A 19,170-nucleotide genomic window follows, 5' to 3' on the forward strand; every position below is an offset into this window, starting at 1 on the left:
CCCGGCCCCCGCGCCCCTGGCCCCGCCCCCGCGTAGTTGGCCCCGCCCCATCCGCTCCCCTGGCCCCGCCCATCGCCCCGCCCATCGCCCCGCCCATCGCCCCGCCCATCGCCCCGCCCCGCGGCCGCCGCACCGACAAGATGGCGGCGGGTGGGAGCGGCGGGCGCGCGTCGTGCCCGCCGGGGGTCGGCCCGGGCGCGGGGGGCGGCCCGGGGCCCAGCGCCAACGCCGCCGCGGCCCCCGGCAACGCGGCCGCCGCCGCCGCCCCGGCCCCCGCCGCCCCCGGGCCGCCCCCCGCGCCTGTGCCGGGGCCGGGGCCGGGGCCGGGGCCGGGGCCGGGGTCGGGGCCGGGCGCGCAGGCCGCGGCGGGCGGGGAGCGGGCGGCCGAGGAGCCGGGGGCGGCGGCGCTGCTGCGCGAGCCCGTCTACAACTGGCAGGCCACCAAGCCCACGCTGAAGGAGCGCTTCGCCTTCCTCTTCAACAACGAGGTGCTCTGCGACGTGCACTTCCTGGTGGGCAAGGGGCTCGGCGCGCAGCGCATCCCGGCGCACAGGTGGGCCCCCGCCGCCCGGCCCGGCCCCGCCCCGCCCCGCCCCGCCCCGCGGGCCCCCGCCCCCGCCCCCGCCCGCTGACCCCCGGGCCCCCCGCAGGCCCCCGACTGGCGACGCCCCGCCCGCCGCCCAGCCCATGCTCTCCGGCACCGCCACCCACCCGCTGCCCCGTGACCCGCACCGGGGGTCCATCCTCTCCTCCGCGGGGTGACGCTCAGTGCCCGAGCCCTGACCCCCAGCCCCGGGGCCTCTCCGGCTGGCCCAGGCCCCGTCCCCAGGCCGCGGGGGGGGGGGGGGGCTGCTGTCAGACCTGGTCACTCGGTGTCCCCCACTGTCCTCCCCGCTGCCCTCCAGGGAGCTGGGGGTGGGGCCGGCTGCCGGGGCTGCACGGGGAGGGCCTGGGGCTGCCCCTGGCCTGGAGGTCCACAGCCTCCCTGCCCTCCCGACATGTGGCCTTTATTTCACCTGCGCCGTTTGAGGTTTTTCTTTCTGGCTTTTTCTTGGTTATTTATGTGTAACTGGATCTAGATTCCTGTCCGCAGAAGGTTCCAGGCCTGTGGCTGGGTCCCCAGGACCTCCCGCGGCCCCTCCCTCCCCTGTGTGTGTGTCCGTGCACGCTCGCCCTCCTCGCCCTCCCGCGATGCCCACACGGGCCTCACGCGCACCCAGGCCTGCAGTAGGGGGGCTGGTCCGTGTGCCGCCTCACCCCCCACTTCCTCCCTCATGCCCGCCCGGCTCCTAAATACTGCTCAGCCCCAGTCTGGCCTTAAAGGCTGTTCCCCTTCTCCACCAGTCTTGAGGGGACACATGGAAACATGAGATGCGTCCGGCGAGGCTGCATGAGCATGAGCTCCGGTGCCTGTGACCCGAGCCCCTGGGGGATGGAGCCGGAAACGGTGGGCGGTGGGCGCAGCCGGAAACCCCACAGGGAGCTGGAGAGGGGACCTCAGGGTTCCTTCTTCAGGGGAGCGAGCCTCCCCACCCCCCCCCCCGCCCCCGCGCCTGTAACCTCAGGACATGTACTCGACTGTGTGCCTATTGGTGAAGTAGGATGAGGGAGGTGGATGTGGGGACCCCAGGGAAAGGGGGGGCGGGTGTGGAGTGGCTGGGAGCGAGCACTCTGCCCATGAGGTCAGCGGGCATATTTGGTGAGATTTTCTGGGAGCAGGAGGGGGATACAGGCCCCAGCAGGGGATGATGGGGATCCATACCCAGAGCAGGGTGGGGGGCAGGGGCTGGAGACCGGAGGAGCTGGGCCCGCAGGAGCCAGGGGCACGAGCGCCAGAGGGACAGCGTCCACCCTGAAGGGGAGAGCGGCCGCAGGTGGAGCCCGCAGGTGCCTGGGGGGCGGTAGGAGCAGCAGCAGGGGGGGTTCAGGGTCCCCTGAGGGGGGCGGTGGCAGCGGCCCCCGACCCAGGCTCCAGCATCCTGGGGTGGCCGGCAGTGGCAAGGACACCTGGAGGGCGGAGACCCCTGGCCACGAGCAGGCCTCGGCCCTGTGTCCAGGTCTGTGGCAGGCGGGACCCAGCGGTGGGACAGGGGTGGGGCTTAGGAATGATCCAGACGAGCCTCCCCGCAGGTGGGGTCTGGGATGAGGCTCCCCTGGGCGCGGGGTGGGGGCTCCACCTGACATTCGCCTGCAGACTGGCCCACCCGCGGACCCGTGCTTCTCAGGTCCCCGCGGCTCCGTGCCCAAGCCTGGCTCCCCGGGAGTGCCTTGCGGGTCCCTGCAGCGCCGATTGTCCCCCGGGCCCTCGCTGCCCACGTGTGCGTGACGTCAGCGGGTCCAGGTCCGGTGGACGGCCCGCTCCTGTCCCGTTGCCCCGGCATGATGCCGCACTCCAGCCTCGACTGACAGAAGGTTCTAGTTCTTTTTGTTTTCAGCCTTTGGGTTGTTATTTTGTACCCAGTGGTGAAATGTTACCTGCGGGGATGAGGCAGTGACCCTGGGCTTCCCGTGCCTCAGTTTCCCTGCCTGTGAGCCAGGGCTGACCACTCAGATGCCTCCACCCCAGGACCTCGGACTTGGTGACCCAGCCAGTGGTTATCAGCTGGGCCGGGGTGAGCTTGAATACAGGGGGGCACCCGCTCCAGGGCTGACATTAGCGGCCCGGAGGCCGTGGTGGGAGCAGCAGTGGCTGCATCCGGCGGGGGGACAGGGGCTCGGAGCCCCGCTGGTGCAGGGGTGCTCTCCGCCCGGACCCCCCCTCCCCCCCGCTCCTCAGGGCTGGATCTGGGGACTTGCTGGTAGAGAAGTGAGCGGGAAGCGGCAGACAGTAACGCGATGGTGGGGAAGGCGGACGTACCCCTTAGCCGGGGCTCGAGGTCAACCTGAGTGTCATGTCAGGTGGGTTCAGGGGCCCCTGGTGGGACGGGACCTCAGGGCACCTGGCCTCCGTGTGTTCTTGCCCCAACCCATAACCCCAGGGTAGTGGGTTCAGGATTCACTGGTGGCCCCACAGACGTGTGTCCCTGTCCGCATCCCTGAAACCATGAGCATGACCTGATTTGGAGAAAGGATCTTGCAGAGGTGATTACGGGAAGGGTCTGGAGACGAGCTCATCTGGGTTATCCGGTGGGCTCTAAACCCAGTGACACGTGTCCTCCTAAGAGGCACAGGGGAGAAGCCCCGTGGTGAGCATGGGGCAGACACTGGGGTGCCGTGGCCGCTCGCCAGGAGCCCCGGGCCCGGAGCTGGAAGGGGCAGGGAGGACCCTCGGGGGGGCCCTGCCCACGTCCATCTGGGACTTGTGCTCCGGGACTGGGAGGGGGTGAAATGCTGTTGTCTCGGGCCGCTCAGCCGTCCCGGGAAACCGAAATACCCAGACCGAAGAGCACCCGACAAACCCACATCGGGGACTTGCAGCAGGACACCTGGCCAGGTGGCTGTCAAGGTCACAAGAAGCCGGGAAAGGTGACTCACGCTAGAGGCACCTGAGGAGGTGATCGGATGTCACGTGGGACCCCAGGTGGCGTCCCGGGGTGGAGGGAGGTGACATGGGCACCCCCGCTGAGGCTGACCCCAGAAGGCAGAGCGAACTGCAGGGCAGGCCCTCCCGTGGGGGCCCAGGGCCAGGGTTGGGTGGGCATGGCCGGGCTCACAGTGGCTCGGGTGCTGGGTGCAGGCTGGTGGGGAGACAGGGCGCTGGGCCCTCCCAGAGGCTGTGCTTGGCCTCCGCCCTGTACTTGGTCCCCCCTTTGGCTCTGAGTCCCCGTCATGGTGCGCAGGGCCGGGAGGAGGCCCTGCGTGCGGCCGGTGCCCCGGGAGGAACTCTCGGCCTGACCCGGCTGCGGCGTGCACCCGGGGGCGCTCAGGCCGTCCTCGGAGGCAGCACTCCTGGGTGAGGGGTCCCAGGGCCGGAGCCGCCCACGGCCGGTTCACTCGCGGGCCGCTCCACCCGGGTCTCGTTTCACTGATTGCTCCCGCAGGATCGGAGCCTGCTCCGGTGTTGTCAGGACCGCTGAGGCCCGTCCCCAGTTGTGCTTTGTCCCGACTTCGGGCTGGTCCCGGTCGCCCACGGGCATCGTCGCCCCCGCCCCACCTGCGCCACACACGCCGGCCGCCCGGACGGCGCACACAGCCTCCGGCCGCTTACTTCGTGGTGCCCAGTGGGCCGCAGGGGCCGTGCGCACGGCAGGGACCCAGCACGGCCGCGTGTGCAAATAAACCTTTATTTGCAGAAACAGTGTCCGGCGGTCGTCCGGCCCCCAGGCAGGCGGGGCCCGTGGCCTGGGGAGTCAGCGTGTCAAGTGCTGAAGGAATTTCCTGGGGCGATGGGCCCGGGGTACCAGGCTGGGGAGAGCGGGGTGTGGGGTGGGAGTGGGAGCGCTCTCCGTTTGTTCAGGGCATTTTCTCGTGTTCCTAGGATGGTTTTGCACGTTTATAGCTGAGTTTTGCTCACTTCATTTTTTTCCTTTTTGTGAATGACGTTCATCGTATTTCCAGGTTCTTGCGGGGAAGCTGAGTGGTTCCGACCTGTTTACGTCTGTCTCATGTGAACGATTTCTGTGTGAACCCTTGTTCGTGTTCACGGCCGTTCAGTGGGTTCTGTGGTCTGGCGCCGTCCGGTAGACTTTTCTATGATCCTAGGAAGGTTCTAGGTTTACGCCATCCTGTGCTAGCTGCACGTGGCGACTTAAAATATAGCTGTCACAACTGAGGAGTTGTACTTTTAAATTAATTAATTTTTTTTTTTAATTTTTTTATTATTTTTTTATGATAGAGAGAGAGAGAGGCAGAGACACAGGCAGAGGGAGAAGCAGGCTCCATGCACCGGGAGCCCGACGTGGGATTCGATCCTGGGTCTCCAGGATCGCGCCCTGGGCCAAAGGCAGGCGCCAAACCGCTGCGCCACCCAGGGATCCCAAAATTAATTAATTTTGAAAGATATTATTTATTTATTCATGAGAGACCCAGAGAGAGGCGGAGACACAGGCAGAGGGAGAAGCAGGCTCCACACGGGGAGCCTGACGCCGGACTCGATCCCGGGACCCGATCCCAGGACCCGGGGTCACGCCCTGGGCTGAAGGCAGGCTCTCCACCGCGGAGCCCCCTGGGCGTCCACTCCCCTAACCTAATTTAATCTTAAGTTGGATTTATTTTTTAATTTTTTAAAAATTTTATTTATTTATGATAGTCACACAGAGAGGGAGAGAGAGGCAGAGACCCAGGCAGAGGGAGAAGCAGGCTCCATGCTGGGAGCCCGATGCGGGACTCGATCCCAGGACTCCAGGATCGCGCCCTGGGCCAAAGGCAGGCGCCAAACCGCTGCGCCACTCAGGGATCCCTTAATTTGGATTTAAATGGCCTGCGTGTCCAGGAGCAACCACGTTGGACGGCGCAGCCCTAGAATTTCAGCATTGGGAAACCAGGTCCCGTGCAGCTGGTTCCCCTTCCTCCCTCCCGTTTCTGCCTCCCGGGCTCCCCCTCCTCCCCGGGGGGGCAGGAGCCCCTGTGCTTTCCCAGACAGGTGTGGCCCGGGTGCTGGTGTGCTCCCTGCTGGCTCAGTGTCCGTGGGGCGGGGTGCAGGGAGCCGCCAGGCCCTTTCTGCAGAGTGGCCTGTTGGCCTGACCGTGTCCACGCAGAAGGCGGCCAGGGCAGTGTGAGTGTGGCCGCGCCCCCAGAGCTCGCCTCCTGCGTGCTCGCCGCCGGCCCGACCCGCCGTCCGTTCTCCAGTTCTGCTGACTTTAGGAATTTCACGTAATCAGAGTGCGGTCATCTTCGGTCTGGCTTCTTTATGGCTTTGGAGATGCATCCACGCGGTGTGCGTATCCGTACGTTCGGCCCTTGAGCGACGCGGGTGGGTGGAGGCACCTCTCCCGCAGCCAGAAGTCCGGGTGTCACGTTCCAGGCCTCGGAGCTCACCCGCCGGCCGCCTGGGGTGGACGGGGAGCCTGGGGCAACGTGGACCGTGGATTAACACGGGTCCTTCTACGTCCCGGATCGTGTGCTGCGTCCGTGGAACGGAGGGCATCGTCAGGACGAGCGGGCCGGTGCTGCCCTCGCGGAGGAGCACCCGCGCCCTGAAGCCCGCGCCGCTCAAGGGCCGGCCAAGCCCGGCTCCTTTTCCTTCATGTTTTAATTTAGCTCCCTCCGTGGGGGGGACGATCCCAGGCAGGCTCCCCGCCGGGCTGCTCCGCCCTCCCGTCTCCGGGGCGAGTCTGCCCAGGTCGCTGTGACTTCTGAACTGGGGGCTTCCCTTTGGGGAGAGGTTCCCGGGGCCCGCCGTCCTGTGCTGCTGTGTGTCCCCGCCTCTCCGTGTGGCGCGTTGGCGCCCGCGGCCCCGAGGATGCCATCCGGGCGTCCGAGCCGTGTGTCTTCGCCACGGAAGACCGCCTTGCAAACCCTTCACGTCTGTGGGCTCCCCGTGCCCCCGGGCCCTGGCTCGCGGCTTCCTTCTGCCCGTGGGTTGGGCCTGCCCCGCGTTGTACGGCCCCTGGGCCGGGAGCCCCCCCTCCGTCTGCCTCGGGCGTCTGGGGACACGGCTGCCGGGCTGTGACCGCTGCCGGGCTGTGACCGTCCCTGGTGCTGGCGCCCTCCGACCGCCTCGTCCCGCCCTCGGGCCTGTTGGGCTCGCCTGTGACCCTCCCCAGGGCTCAGCTGGGGGAGGACAGTCCCGGTCACGGTGGCTTTCGTGTTGTCACTGCCTCCGCGTCTGGTCGCCGAATTCTAGAGGGAGGCGCCGTCCCTTCTCCCTTGTCCCCACTCGCTAATGACGTGCTGGTCCATCCTCACGGCCTCCGGGCTCTGCCTCACCATCTGTCTTACTGCGCGGCGCCCCGGATGTGGGCGCCCCAGATGTGGCCGCGGGGAGCGCTCGGCCTTGGCGCCGCGTCCTACAGCGCGGTCCTGCCCTGCGGTCCTGCCCCGGGCCTCGGCCTCCCCGGCGCGTTGCTGTGGTCGAGGGCGCGGGGCTTCCCTGGCCCCCAGGCACACAGACCGGCCCGGCCGCCGCCCCTCGGGGCTCCCTCTCCCCGCCTCGTTCAGGTGGCTCGTCATTGCTCTGCTCTTATTTCAAGTTTTTAAATCCGGGTGAAATATTCGTGACATGAGATTCACCGCCGTAACCGTCTCTGAGCGCACAGCCCGGGGCACGGAGCGCGCTCACCCCACCGCGCAGAACCTTCCATCTCCCCACACGGAGCCCCCGCCCCTGGCTCCCGCCACCTCCTGTCTCTGTGGACGGGCCTCCTCTGGGGAACTTCTGGGAGTGGGGTCCTGCGGGAGGCGTCCTTCTGGTCTGGGTCCCCTCCCTGAGCCCGGTGTCCTCGGGGTCCGTCCACGTGGGGCAGGTTTCGGGGTCCCTTCCTCCCCGGGGCTGGGTCACATTCCGGGTGTGGACGGACCGCTCTGCTCCCATGGATGGACACCCGGTGCTGCCTCTTTTGGCCACGGGGACACCAGCTCCGAACACAGACGTGCCCTGGGTGTGAAACCTCTGAGTCACGCGGGGCTGGTGTGTGGCCATCAGAGGAGCCGCGGCCACACCAGGGTCCTGCTGTCTCTGCATCTGTGTCACCTTGTCATGGTCTCTGGGTGTCTTCTGGGCCGCCGTTGGCAGGCTGAGCTGGCGTCTCCCTGGGGCACCTGCACCTGGGAGGAGGGACCGTGACCCTGGGGGCTGAGGCAGGGGTGAGCAGAGGGCCAGGGGGCGGGGAGGTAGTGTATGGGGCCGACCTGCGGCCCGTGCGGTGGCCTGTCCAGGGCCCTGGGACAGCGTCAGGCGGGGGGTGCACCCCCCCAGGTGCGGGCAGCGGCCTCTCCTGCAGGCGATCAAGGTGCTTGTTTAAATCTGGAAAGAAAGGAACAGGAAGGCACCTATTTAGGATGGATGGCGGGATGGATGGCCTGTGGGAGGGCAGAGGGGCTGGGCCGCCCCAGTGAGTGCCGGGTGGGGGGGGTAGGAGGGAGGAGGAGGCCAGGGTGGAGAGCAAGGAGGCCCCGGGTCGCAGGTGACACTGCCTCCCGGGCTCCGGGGGGGCCCTTGCTGGCCTCACTCCTGGGACCTGCGTGTCCCCGGGCGGTGGGCTCATCCCCTGGTGTCTGCGCCTGTGTCCCGAGGCCCCTCTCACGAGCACGCGGGCATGGGGTCGGCCCCCGTAGGACGGGAACCAGTCACACGGACAGAGACTGTTTCCAGGTGAGGCCCTCCTGCGGCTTTCCGGTGGACGTGACTTTGGGGGAGGCCGTTCGCCCCGGTGTCCTCGGTTCCCATCGGGCCGTCTCGGGTCTGGTCTCGGGTCTGGTCCTCGGCCCGGTCAAGCCCTGCGCGCCCTGCGGCCCCCTCGGGGCTGGGAGATGCGCCTGGGGGGGAGGAGATGGTGGGGGCTGGGGCAGGGCGGAGGCCTCCAGCCGGGGTCGCGGGAGCCTCGGGCAGGCTGCTCCGAGCCCTGCGTGTGTCGGGGTGGGGACCCCGGGCGGGTGTGATGCGGGGCCCGTGGACCTGGGTCCGGCCCTCGTGGGCGTCCGAGGTGGGGGGGCAGCGCCAGCCTGGGCTGGGTCAGGAGGCCCCCGACCCCCCAGCCCCAGGCAGGGGTCCAGCGGGGTGCCTCACGGCTTGTCCTCACCCACGGGGCACCCGTCCTCGAGTGGAGAGGACATGGCCGGTGGGGCCCACGTGGTCACCTCACGGCCACCACCTCGTAACGCTGCCCTGGGCTCCTGCCCTTCCCTGGGCCCCCGCCCGCCCGGGGCCCTGCCAAGCCTTCCCCGACCCCCCCCAGGCCGTGCCCTTGACCGGGTCTGCCCCCTGGGCGAAGGCGGGATGGGCGCTGCGGGGGCACGGGGGGGGGGGGGGCGTGGGGTGGGGATTGCACGTGTCCGCCCGCCCCTCGCCACCTTCCTTCTGGAAGCATCTGCCAGCAGTGCTCGCGGCCGGTGTGTGCTCTGTGCTGGGCCCGGCGCCCCAGACTCGGGGCCGGGAACCGGCGGGCGCGGAGGGTCACCAGGCTCCTCTCTGACGCCAGGTTCGTGCTGGCCGTGGGCAGTGCCGTGTTCGACGCCATGTTCAACGGGGGAATGGCCACCACGTCCACGGAGATCGAGCTGCCCGACGTGGAGCCGGCCGCCTTCCTGGCGCTGCTCAAGTAAGACTTTCTAGATCTTTCACCGTGGGGTGGGGCGGGGCAGCCTGTCGCTGTCAGAAAGTAGCCGGAGGTAAGGAGACCCCCAGGGACAGGCCCGAGCCCCGGCCCCTGGGATCTCCAGAGCCGCCTGTGCAGCGGTGGGGGGTGCCCTGGAGGCCCCGCCCCACCGTCACGTGTGTGTATCTCGACGTGTGCTGCACACGCGTACGGTTCGCCCTTTGGCGGTGTGCTCCGCGCTGGTCTGCACTGCGTCCCCAGGGTTGGCGTCTCTCTGCGCCTGCTACCGCCACCTCCCGTCACCCCCCAGCCCCCGGCCCCCCGGCGCCCCTCCCCATCCTGGACGGGTCACACCCGTGGACTCACACCCCGTGGGGCCTCCTGTGTCTGGTCCCTCCAAGAGCGTTGGGAGCGCAGGCGAGTCCCCGTTCTCACCCTGTCGTCAGCAGGGGCTTTGGAAGAAGTGAGGTCACCTCCACCTCCAGGTTTTCCTTCTTGAGCCTCAGCAGCATTCCCTCCCGGGGTTAGTGGAAGAGCAGCGGGCGGGGGCCTGGCTGTCCCCAGGGGCTGTCCCCACTCCGCGGGGCGCGGGCTCCAGCTTCCAGAAATGCCGAGTGTAAAGGGCGTGGGGACTGACAGTCTGCCCCACGCAGGTAAAACATCTTTTGAAACGCAGAGTTTTTTTCTCTTATGATTATAAAGATGACGTAGGCTCGCAGAGGGAGAGGAAGGAAGGAAGGAAGGAAAAAATAAAGGATAAAGGGGAGCTGGCCCCATCCGCCATGCCCACGCGGGAGGCCTGCCTGTGCGTCTGGGGCGGCCGCCCTCTGCCCTGTGCCCTCCTCCCTCCCGCCGTCACGGCTCACTGATGGGCAGCATTGTATTCTGGTTGGTTCCATCTGTGGATGCCCCTTAATCCTTGACGCTGTCTGGTGTGGTCAGTCCTGTGTGCCACTCCCATCTCCCTGATGACAGCAGTTTGGGGAACAGTCTCATGGGTTTGTCGTCCCGTAGCTCCTCAGGTTGCCTACACCTGGGGCACGTGACTCCGTCTCCACCACTCACCCTGCCGCTGCCATCGTGAAAGCAGCCACGAGGATTTGTAAACGGTGGGGGAGGCCATGTGCCAATAAAACTTTATTTACAAAACAGGTGACAAAACCATGATGAGCTATCACTTCGTACCCACCAGGGCATCTGTGATGAAAAACAAAAGGAAGAGAACGAGGATCAGTGAGGGGTGGGGGTTGGGGCCCTTGTGCACGCGGCCGGGGGGACGTGAGACGGGCCGCCTCTGCGGAAGAGTCGAGGGCCCTCAGGGGGCTTGCACGTAGGTTATGTGGGACCCAGCAATTCCACTCCTGGATATATATATTTTTTTTTTTTTTTTAAGATTTTATTGGGACACCTGGGGGGCTCAGCAATTGAGCATCTGCCTTCGGCCCAGGGCGTGACCCCGGGGTCCCGGGATCCAGTCCCACATCCGGCTCCTCGCAGGGACCTGCTTCTCCCTCTGCCTGTGTCTCTGCCTCTCTCTGTGTCTCTCAGGAATAAATACATGAAATCTCCGAGGCGGGACTCAATCCCAGGACCCCGGGGTCACATCCTGAGGCCAAGGCAGATGCTTAACCACTGAGCCACCCAGGTGTCCCCACTCCTGCAGCTCTAGGAGAGTCCTAAAAGCAGGGGCTTGCACACCTGTGTGCACAGTAGCATGATCCACACGGGGACACAATTCAAGTGTCCATGCACAGATGAAGGCTAAGCACCACGTGTCCGTCCACACGTTAGAATGTTAACACGGACGGACCTCAAGGACACCTGGGCTCAGGGAGGGGGACCCAGACCCAGAAGGACGCCTCCCGCAGGACCCCACTCCCAGGAGGTCCCCAGGAGGAGGCCCGTCCACAGAGACAGGAGGTGGTGGTGGGAGCCGGGGAGTCAGTGCTTCCTGGGGACGGGGTCTCCGTGTGGGGAGATGGAAGGTTCTGGAGACGGTGGTGGGGGTGGGTGCAGGGTGGGGTGAGTGTGCTTCGTGCCCTGAGCTGTGCCCCTACAGGGGGCTACGGTGGTATAATTCACGCTGTGTACATTTTTTTAAGGTTTTATTTAAGTGATTTGTGTCCCCGATGTGGGGCTTGCACTCGTGACCCCGAGATGACACGCTGCATGCTCTTCTGACTGAGCCAGCCAGACGCCCCCATGTCGTGTGTATTTTATTGCCATTTTAAAAATAAATAAAAGAGATGTTCATTAAAAAACACAGACAGGTGACAGGTTACAATTTGCCGAAACCCTGGCTTCCACTGAACTGCGGCGGGCTGCCGGTCTCCGGCCACAGCCTCCCTCTGGCTCCCCGGGGTTCGGGTCCCTACTGCTGAGCTGCCCCCCCAGGGTCGATGCTGTCCCAGCTGGTGTGTGAGGGGCTCCGTCCTGGCGCCCGTGCTGGCCGTCCTGGTCACAGGTGTCCCTGCTGCACTGCTGACCTCGGGGTTGGGGCCTGGGCGCTGTGGGGTTTTGAGCAGCCTCCCCGGTCACCTCGGGTCTGGGGTCTCCCTGACCCTACAGGATTATAGCTGCTGACGTGTGGGGCTGTGTTTGGCTTCTGGCACATTCTCCGGGGGACGGGGGACCCCGGACATGGGCACACCCTTCCAGGCTTTGCTCCTGCGGCTCCTTCATTCTGCATTCCCGCTGGCTTCGTACGAGGGAGCTGATTCCTCCACCGCCTTGTTTTTAAAAAATTTACCCCACTGTCCTGCTTCAAGTCCGGAGGTGGCGCTGGTCATGTGTCCAGGACCTGACTCAGGCTGGCGTTTCTGGTCCTGTGACGTCCAGGCCCAGGGGTGCGGAGAGCTCTGGGGATCCCAGGGCAGAGGCCTCCAGAGGGGCCGGTGGCCTTGGGCACTGGGGTCCTGGCCTGGGGGCGTCCCGCCGGGAAGGAAGCGGGCCTGCTGGATAGACCCGTGTCCTGGTGGCCGGTGGGTGGGGTCGCCGCCGGCTGGTCTGGCAGATAAGGGTCTTTGCCAGGTCCTATCTGCGGGGCACAGCGACAGGTGCCGGTTCTGGAAGGCTCCGGCTGGGCCGGGGGGCGGGGGCTGGAGCGGCGCCTGCCAGCTGCGTCCACTGGTCCTAGTGTCCTGTCCCCTTAGGTTTCTCTACTCGGATGAGGTTCAGATCGGACCCGAGACCGTCATGACCACGCTGTACACCGCCAAGAAGTACGCGGTGCCCGCGCTCGAGGCCCACTGCGTGGAGTTCCTGAAGAAGAACCTCCGGGCTGACAACGCGTTCATGCTGCTCACGCAGGTGCGGGGGGGGGGGGGTGGGGGTCCTGGGGGGATTAGGGGTGCGCGGGGCGGGGGGAGGCAGGAGTTCGGGAGGTTGTGGGGCGCGGGTGCACGGGGGTGGGGGACGCGAGGCCGGGTGAGGATGCGCGTGTGCAGGGCAAGGACACAGGTGCGTGGGCTCCGGCGAGGGGGGGATGAGGGGGCGCGGGGGGGGGGGCGGAGGGGGCAGGTAGGGATGCGGTGCGCAGGGCTACGTGAGGAAGCGGAGGAAGCGGGTGTGCGGGCGCTTCAGGGCGCGATGCTGTGAGAACGCAGGTGCGGGGAGGGGGGGGGGGCGAGGAGGGACCCAGAGACCAGAGGCAAGAGGGGCAGGTGAGGATGCTGGGACCGTGCAAGATGTGGGGGGCGGGGACGGGAGCCAGCGAGGCCCCCGAGGGGGGTGGGGGGTTCGGGGAGTGGGTCTCCGTTTAACATCCCTTAGATTCTGCAGCCGAGCGCCTGCCCCCGCGGCGCGCTGACCCGGGCCTTCCAGCAGGCGCCTGGTTTCCCGCAGGCGTTTGGAGGCCCCTCTTCAGGGTCCCGGGTGGGAGAAAGGGTTTTCTCATTTCATCATTCGGTTCCTTTGAGGTCGCTTTCAGGCCCCGTGGCGCCGGGGGTTGGGGTGGGGTTGGCGAGGCCTCGGGGGCACAGGCGGGCAGGGGACAGGCCCGCCGGGGCAGGGGGGCTGTCCTGGGGCGGCCCCCGCACTGTCTCCAGACGCGTGGGTCGTCCGGTCGTCCAGGTTGCTCTGCGGCGCTGAGCCAGGCCTGTCGGGAGGCCCGGAGCTGCCCCGGCAGCCAGGCCGGGGGTGGACGTGAGCGGCCGTAGGGTTGTGCTGGGCAGGAGCTGGAATCTTCCCCGCCGCCCCGCCCGCCCCCCATCCTGTGCGCAGGTTCCCGATGGAGCCGTCTCCGGCGGTCAGGGCTGCACTGCGTCCTGTCCCCGGGCTTCCTGCCCCCTGGGGCCTGTCCTGTCGGCCTCGGCCGGTCCCGGGGCTGCTCAGTCTGGGCACCGTGGCCCCCGCGGGACTTGAACTCCATGGCAGGTTTGAGCCAGAGGGCGTCTGGGGCCCCCGCCCGGGCAGCGTGTTGACGTGCTCCCCCTCGCCAGGCACGACTCTTCGACGAACCGCAGCTGGCCAGCCTGTGCCTGGAAAACATCGACAAGAACACCGCCGACGCCATCACTGCCGAGGGCTTCACGGACATCGACCTGGGTGAGGCCCCGGGGCAGGCTGGGTGGGGGGTGGCGCCCGCCGAGGGCGCGCGGGGCGCTGAGGTGTCCCCTCCCGCAGACACGCTGGTGGCCGTGCTGGAGCGGGACACCCTGGGCATTCGCGAGGTGCGCCTGTTCAGCGCCGTCGTGCGCTGGTCCGAGGCCGAGTGCCAGCGGCAGCAGCTGCCCGTGACGCCCGAGAACAAGCGCAAGGTGCTGGGCAAGGCGCTCGCCCTCATCCGCTTCCCGCTCATGACCATCGAGGAGTTTGCCGCAGGTAACGGTCAGGGGGCGGGGGCCGCTCGGCAGGAGCACGGCCCCCGGGGGCCCCAGGTGTGACTCGGTCACGGCGCTCCGGCGGCCGCCAGAGCCAGCTGCGGGACACAGGTGTGCCCGTTTGCAGAGGACGCGCCCGCCGCGCTCACGTGGACGGCTGGCAGCCCGTCGGTGTGAACACAGAACAGCCCACCGCCGCCCCCGATGGGCGTCTGGGTTTCCTCCCCTCCACGTCTCGAGTGTCCCTGTGTGTGCGCCCACTGAGGGCCCCATCTCGGGTTCGCGTCCTGGGGACGGGCCTGCAAGGGGTGGGAGGGGGCTGGCGAGGGGGTGCCCGGCCGGGCTTCCTGCCCCGTGTGGACGCAGTGCTGGCAGCGGTGCCTGACGTGGAGCCGTCCCCCACCCGGGGCCGGAGGGTCCGGGACGAGGCCCCGTGTCAGCCTGGTGGCCGGTGCAGACCTAGGGTCTCATGTCTCCGTGCGCCCCGCTTCCCTGCTCGGCGTTGCCAGATTTAGCAACGACGGTAACTAGCTGTTTAGCGCGAGGATCTGCCGTGTGGGACGCACTGACCCTGCAGACGAGTCCTCTGACCTGAAGCTCAGGCTTCCGGGTCCGGCGTCGTAGCTGGCCTCCGCACGTCACGTCAGCGTGGGGGCAGAGCTGCGTCCGTTCCGGGATCGCCCGTGCACCTAACACTTAGCGAGACCGTGTGTGGGCCAGGCCCCGGCTGTACGCGGTGACCTCGGTGGCCTCGGTGGCCTGGTTGTTGGGGGCGGGGCGCTGTCCTGGGCCGGGAGCAGCGTTGTGAGGAGGTGGCCCCAGATACGGCTCAGAGGGCCCGAGGGCACCAGGGTGCCGGAGACAGAGCTGCCCTGTCCCATCCCAACACCCCTGGGAGCCCTGCGGGGCCCCCGTCTCCAGCCTGGCTTGCACCCCAAAACCGCTCTCGGGGGTCCGCCTGCCCACCTGGCTGCCGAGCCCCCGGGGCCCCAAGCGCTACAGGTGCCGTCCGCTCGCCCTTGGCGTGGGGCCTGTCCTGTAAGGCCCCCAGGCCGCAGCGTCCCCCTGCTCTGCCCAGGTCCCCGGGAATGGCACTGCGTGTGTCCTCGGGGCCGGGCTGGGCCTTCTGGGCCTGTGCTCCGCGGAGGGCGCCCACGGGGCCTCGGCCCTCGTCACTCGGCCCGTCTCAGAGGCGCCCCTGCTGCTATGTCCCGCTGGAAACACGACACTAGAGAAGCTCGCAGACTCCGCCGAGGCCGCGCTCCCGTGTACTTTCCTCCTGCATTTCCGATGCAGAGATTAAAAAGAACCATGGTTACCGCGCTGCGTTCCACGTTGTATCTTCCTTGCTCTCCGTGGGGCTGGCCCCTGGCCCGGCCGCCGTGTCCGCGCGCGGTGCTGTCACCAGCCTGCAGACCCGCTCCCCGGACCCCCTCGGCCCCGGCCCGTCTCGGGGAGCCCGGGCGGGGCGGCCGGTGCTGAGCCGGGCTGGCGCTTGCTGGGGACCCCGCGTCTCCGCGTGCGCGGCCGCCCCGCCGGCGCCGACCTCCGCCCCCTGTGCCCGCAGGGCCCGCGCAGTCGGGCATCCTCGTGGACCGCGAGGTGGTCAGCCTCTTCCTGCACTTCACCGTCAACCCCAAGCCGCGCGTCGACTTCATCGACCGGCCGCGCTGCTGCCTCCGCGGGAAGGAGTGCAGCATCAACCGCTTCCAGCAGGTGGAGAGCCGCTGGGGCTACAGCGGCACCAGCGACCGCATCAGGTGGGCCGGCGCGCCGGTGGGGGCCGTGGGGCCGCGGGGCCGGCCGCGGCTCAGCGCCCCCTCTGTCCGCCGCCCAGGTTCTCGGTCAACAAGCGCATCTTCGTGGTTGGCTTTGGGCTCTACGGCTCCATCCATGGGCCCACGGACTACCAAGTGAACATCCAGGTGCGCGCCCCCCCGCCCCCCCCGCGGGCCTCCGTGGGGTCGGGGGCTGGTGAGCAGCGCCTGCTCCCCCCACAGATCATCCACACGGACAGCAACACCGTCCTGGGCCAGAACGACACGGGCTTCAGCTGTGACGGCTCCGCCAGCACCTTCCGCGTCATGTTCAAGGAGCCGGTGGAGGTGCTGCCCAACGTCAACTACACGGCCTGCGCCACGCTCAAGGTGCCCACCCCGACCCCAGAGCCTAGCGGGCCGCCGACGCCAGCTTTGCTGCCTCCTGGGGCCACGGGGGGCGGGGGGCCCTGGGAGGGGCTGTGCGGCTCGCCGCCGCTGGGGCCCTGGTGCCTGACCGCAGGACCCCCCACCAGGGCCCAGACTCCCACTACGGCACCAAGGGCCTGCGCAAGGTGACGCACGAGTCCCCCACGACGGGGGCCAAGACGTGCTTCACGTTCTGCTACGCGGCCGGAAACAACAACGGCACGTCCGTGGAGGACGGCCAGATCCCCGAGGTCATCTTCTACACCTAGGCCACCCGGCCTGAAGCCACCTGATGCAAGTAGGCCGCCCCCACCCACGCCGCGCCCCCGCGGTCCCCATGCTGTGTGCGCTCCCCGCCGCGGTCCCGGGCGTCAGGAGAGGGTCTCTGCTCCGTGCGGCGAGCCTGGCCGCCTGCTGAGGAGCCGGCAGGGGCTGCGAGGCGGTCCCTCAGGACTCGGGGGGCAGGGCTGGCCTGGACCCGGCCCGAGCTGAGGGTCCGCGGGGCCCCTGGGGAGGCAGTGCTGCCCGCCGCCCGCCTGGCCACAGGATTGATCGATTCCGCGTCACGTTCTCTCACCGCACACGGCAATGCACCCTGGATTCCCATTCCCTGGTAGGCGGGCTGTGGGGGCGCCCCTAGTGCGTTTGCTTGGGGTCTCGTGTTCTGGTCCATTCAGTGGGGACGCTGAGGCCACGCTGACCCTGGCCCCCGGCACACTGGCCGAAGCCCCCCAACCCCGAGGTCCCGCAGGCTGGCTTTGTGCCAGGCCCAGGCCTACCCGGTGGGCCCCGTGAGCCGCGGGCGTGGACCTCAGGCCCTGTCTGCCCGGCCGGGCAGTGCCGGGGGTCAGCCACGGTGGCCAGGTCCCCGCCTGCCCCCTGTACATACTGCAGCCCTGCCCCACCCGGCCTCTGAGTGAGCACTGTGGCCAGAGGTGCTGGAGGGCGCAGCCCCTCCCCCGTCCCCCCACCCGTGTTTCCACCCCAGTGATCCTCCTGGAAACTCCTCCCCAAAGCCATGGAAGGTGTGCCCTCCTCACACCATACCCTCAAAGGATTTTTTTAAATAAAGGAAAGAAACATAACCACCCTGAGTGCTTTTTCCTGTCGGAGGCAATGGGGCAGGACCCTGGCAGCTGAGACCTGGCTCTTCGCTCTGCAGCTGTTTCTCCCACCTTAAGATTGGGGGGCCCAGGAAGGGCCTGTGACTTCCGCCTGGGTCTAGAATCCGGCTCCTGACAGACGTCCCAGCCTCGGGGCACCCAGAGCCGTTGGGGGGCTCTCCCCATGCCCTGTCCTCTGCACAAACTTCTGGTCTGCCCATCACACCCCTGCTGTCCAGCAAGGGGGGCCCCCAGGGAAGGCTCTGCTGCAGCGCGCCGCACCCACACCTTGCTGGCTCTGCCCTCTGGCCCTGGGACCGCGCCTGGCACACAGGAGCTCCCTAGGCTGTGCCTGTGCAACGAGGGTAACCTGACCCAGGCCCCCCACCTGGCTCCGCCCTGCGCGTCAGGGAGTTCCTGACAACAGGCAGAGAACAGGGCCTGACAGCTAAAAATCTACCCAAATGAATAAAGACATCAATCAGCACATTTAAAAATCTCAATGACCCAAAGTGAGATAAATTTAAAAATATTTTTAGAAATTAGGGCAGCCTGGGTGGCTCAGGGTTTAGCGCCTGCCTTCAGCCCAGGCCATGATCCTGGAGACCCAGGATCGAGTCCCGCATCGGGCTCCCTGCATGGAGCCTGCTTCCCCCTCTGCCTGTGTCTCTGCCTCTCTCTCTGTGTCTCTTATGAATAAATAAAACCTTTAAAACAGTATTTTTAGAAATTAAAAAATAAAAATTCACATATGCTCAAAGTGCTAAGAAATGGGAAAAAATCTGAAAAACAGGAGAGGAGCACCTGGATGGCTCAGTTGGTTAAGCATCCTGGTTTCAGCTCTGGCCATGATCTTGGGGTCATGAGATCGAGTCCTGCGTTGGGGTCTCCACTCAGTGTGGAGCCTGCTGGAGACTCTCCCCCTCTGCCCCTCCCCTAACTGGTTAGTGTACACGCTCTTTCTCGCTCGAAATAAATAAATTTCTTAAAAAAAAAAAACTACACCACACTACAATTCTGTGCCCTTCAAAAATGAAAATAAATATAATGGAAGTTAAAAAACACCAAGACAGGAACAAAACACCACGTCAGCTGTTACACACAGATCTAAACACCCCAATTAAAAGACTGTCATACTGGATACAAAACCAAAACAAAACTACTTCCTAATTATGAGTTTCATTTTAATTACAAAGAAACAGAAAAACTGAAGATAAAAGATGGTAAGTTTCACTACACAAACACTACCCTTATGAGAAAGTCGGTGGGCCGGCGTCTGTATCCGGCAAAGGCGACTTTATTTTTTTAATTCATTTAAAAAATGAATTTTTAAAAAATGACTTTTTAAAAAAAATGACTCATTTAAAAAATGACTTTTATTTTATTTATTCATTTATGATGGACATAGAGAGAGAGAGGGGGGCAGAGACAGAGGCGGAAGGAGAAGCAGGCTCCATGCTGGTAGCCCGAGGTGGGACTTGATCCCGGGGCTCCAGGATCACGCCCCAGGCCAAAGGCAGGCGCTAAACCGCTGAGCCACCCAGGGATCCCCCAAAGGCGACTTTAAAGCAGTGAGTGCCACTGGAGGTTAAGGACGACATCTCACAGCCATGAGCGGTTCTATTTGACAGGAAGAAAGAATAGCCCTAAGCGTGTGCACTGTAGCATGGGTTTGAAATACCTAAATCCAGGGATGCTGGGGTGGCTCAGTGGTTGAGCATCTGCCTAGGGCTCAGGGCGTGACCCTTGGGGTCCTGGGATCGAGTCCCGCATCGGGCTCCCTGCATCAAACCTGCTTCTCCCTCTGCCTGTGTTTCTGCCTCTCTCTGTGTCTCATGAACAAATAAAATCTTAAAAAACTAAAAAATATCTAAATCCAGAGTGAGCAGAACAGAACAGAGAAAGCTCTACTCCTAGTTGGGAATGA

The 19,170-nt window shown here is 66.1% G+C and overlaps 1 protein-coding gene and 2 long non-coding RNA genes across 3 annotated transcripts; 2 read left to right on the forward strand and 1 right to left on the reverse strand.

Annotated features, from left to right (window-relative positions):
* Positions 1–129: 129 nt before the first annotated feature.
* Positions 130–17,225, forward strand: BTBD2 (BTB domain containing 2). The gene is made up of 9 exons (XM_077860649.1): positions 130–553; positions 9,018–9,137; positions 12,287–12,443; positions 13,574–13,679; positions 13,758–13,955; positions 15,522–15,714; positions 15,792–15,879; positions 15,955–16,101; positions 16,248–17,225. Exons 1-9 carry the CDS (start codon positions 141–143, stop codon positions 16,407–16,409), a joined length of 1,584 nt encoding a protein of 527 aa, XP_077716775.1. The 5' UTR covers positions 130–140; the 3' UTR covers positions 16,410–17,225.
* LOC144290947 (uncharacterized) lies at positions 3,859–7,854 on the forward strand. Its single transcript, XR_013358420.1, has 2 exons — positions 3,859–4,717; positions 4,911–7,854. It is a non-coding gene; the product is annotated as an uncharacterized LOC144290947 (long non-coding RNA).
* LOC144290945 (uncharacterized) lies at positions 8,871–10,575 on the reverse strand. Its single transcript, XR_013358419.1, has 3 exons — positions 10,001–10,575; positions 9,501–9,732; positions 8,871–9,187 (listed from the first exon to the last, which is right to left on the reverse strand). It is a non-coding gene; the product is annotated as an uncharacterized LOC144290945 (long non-coding RNA).
* Positions 17,226–19,170: the final 1,945 nt, after the last annotated feature.

This window comes from Canis aureus, chromosome 19, assembly GCF_053574225.1.
Source record: "Canis aureus isolate CA01 chromosome 19, VMU_Caureus_v.1.0, whole genome shotgun sequence".
In the NCBI taxonomy this organism is placed as follows: Eukaryota; Metazoa; Chordata; class Mammalia; order Carnivora; family Canidae; genus Canis; species Canis aureus.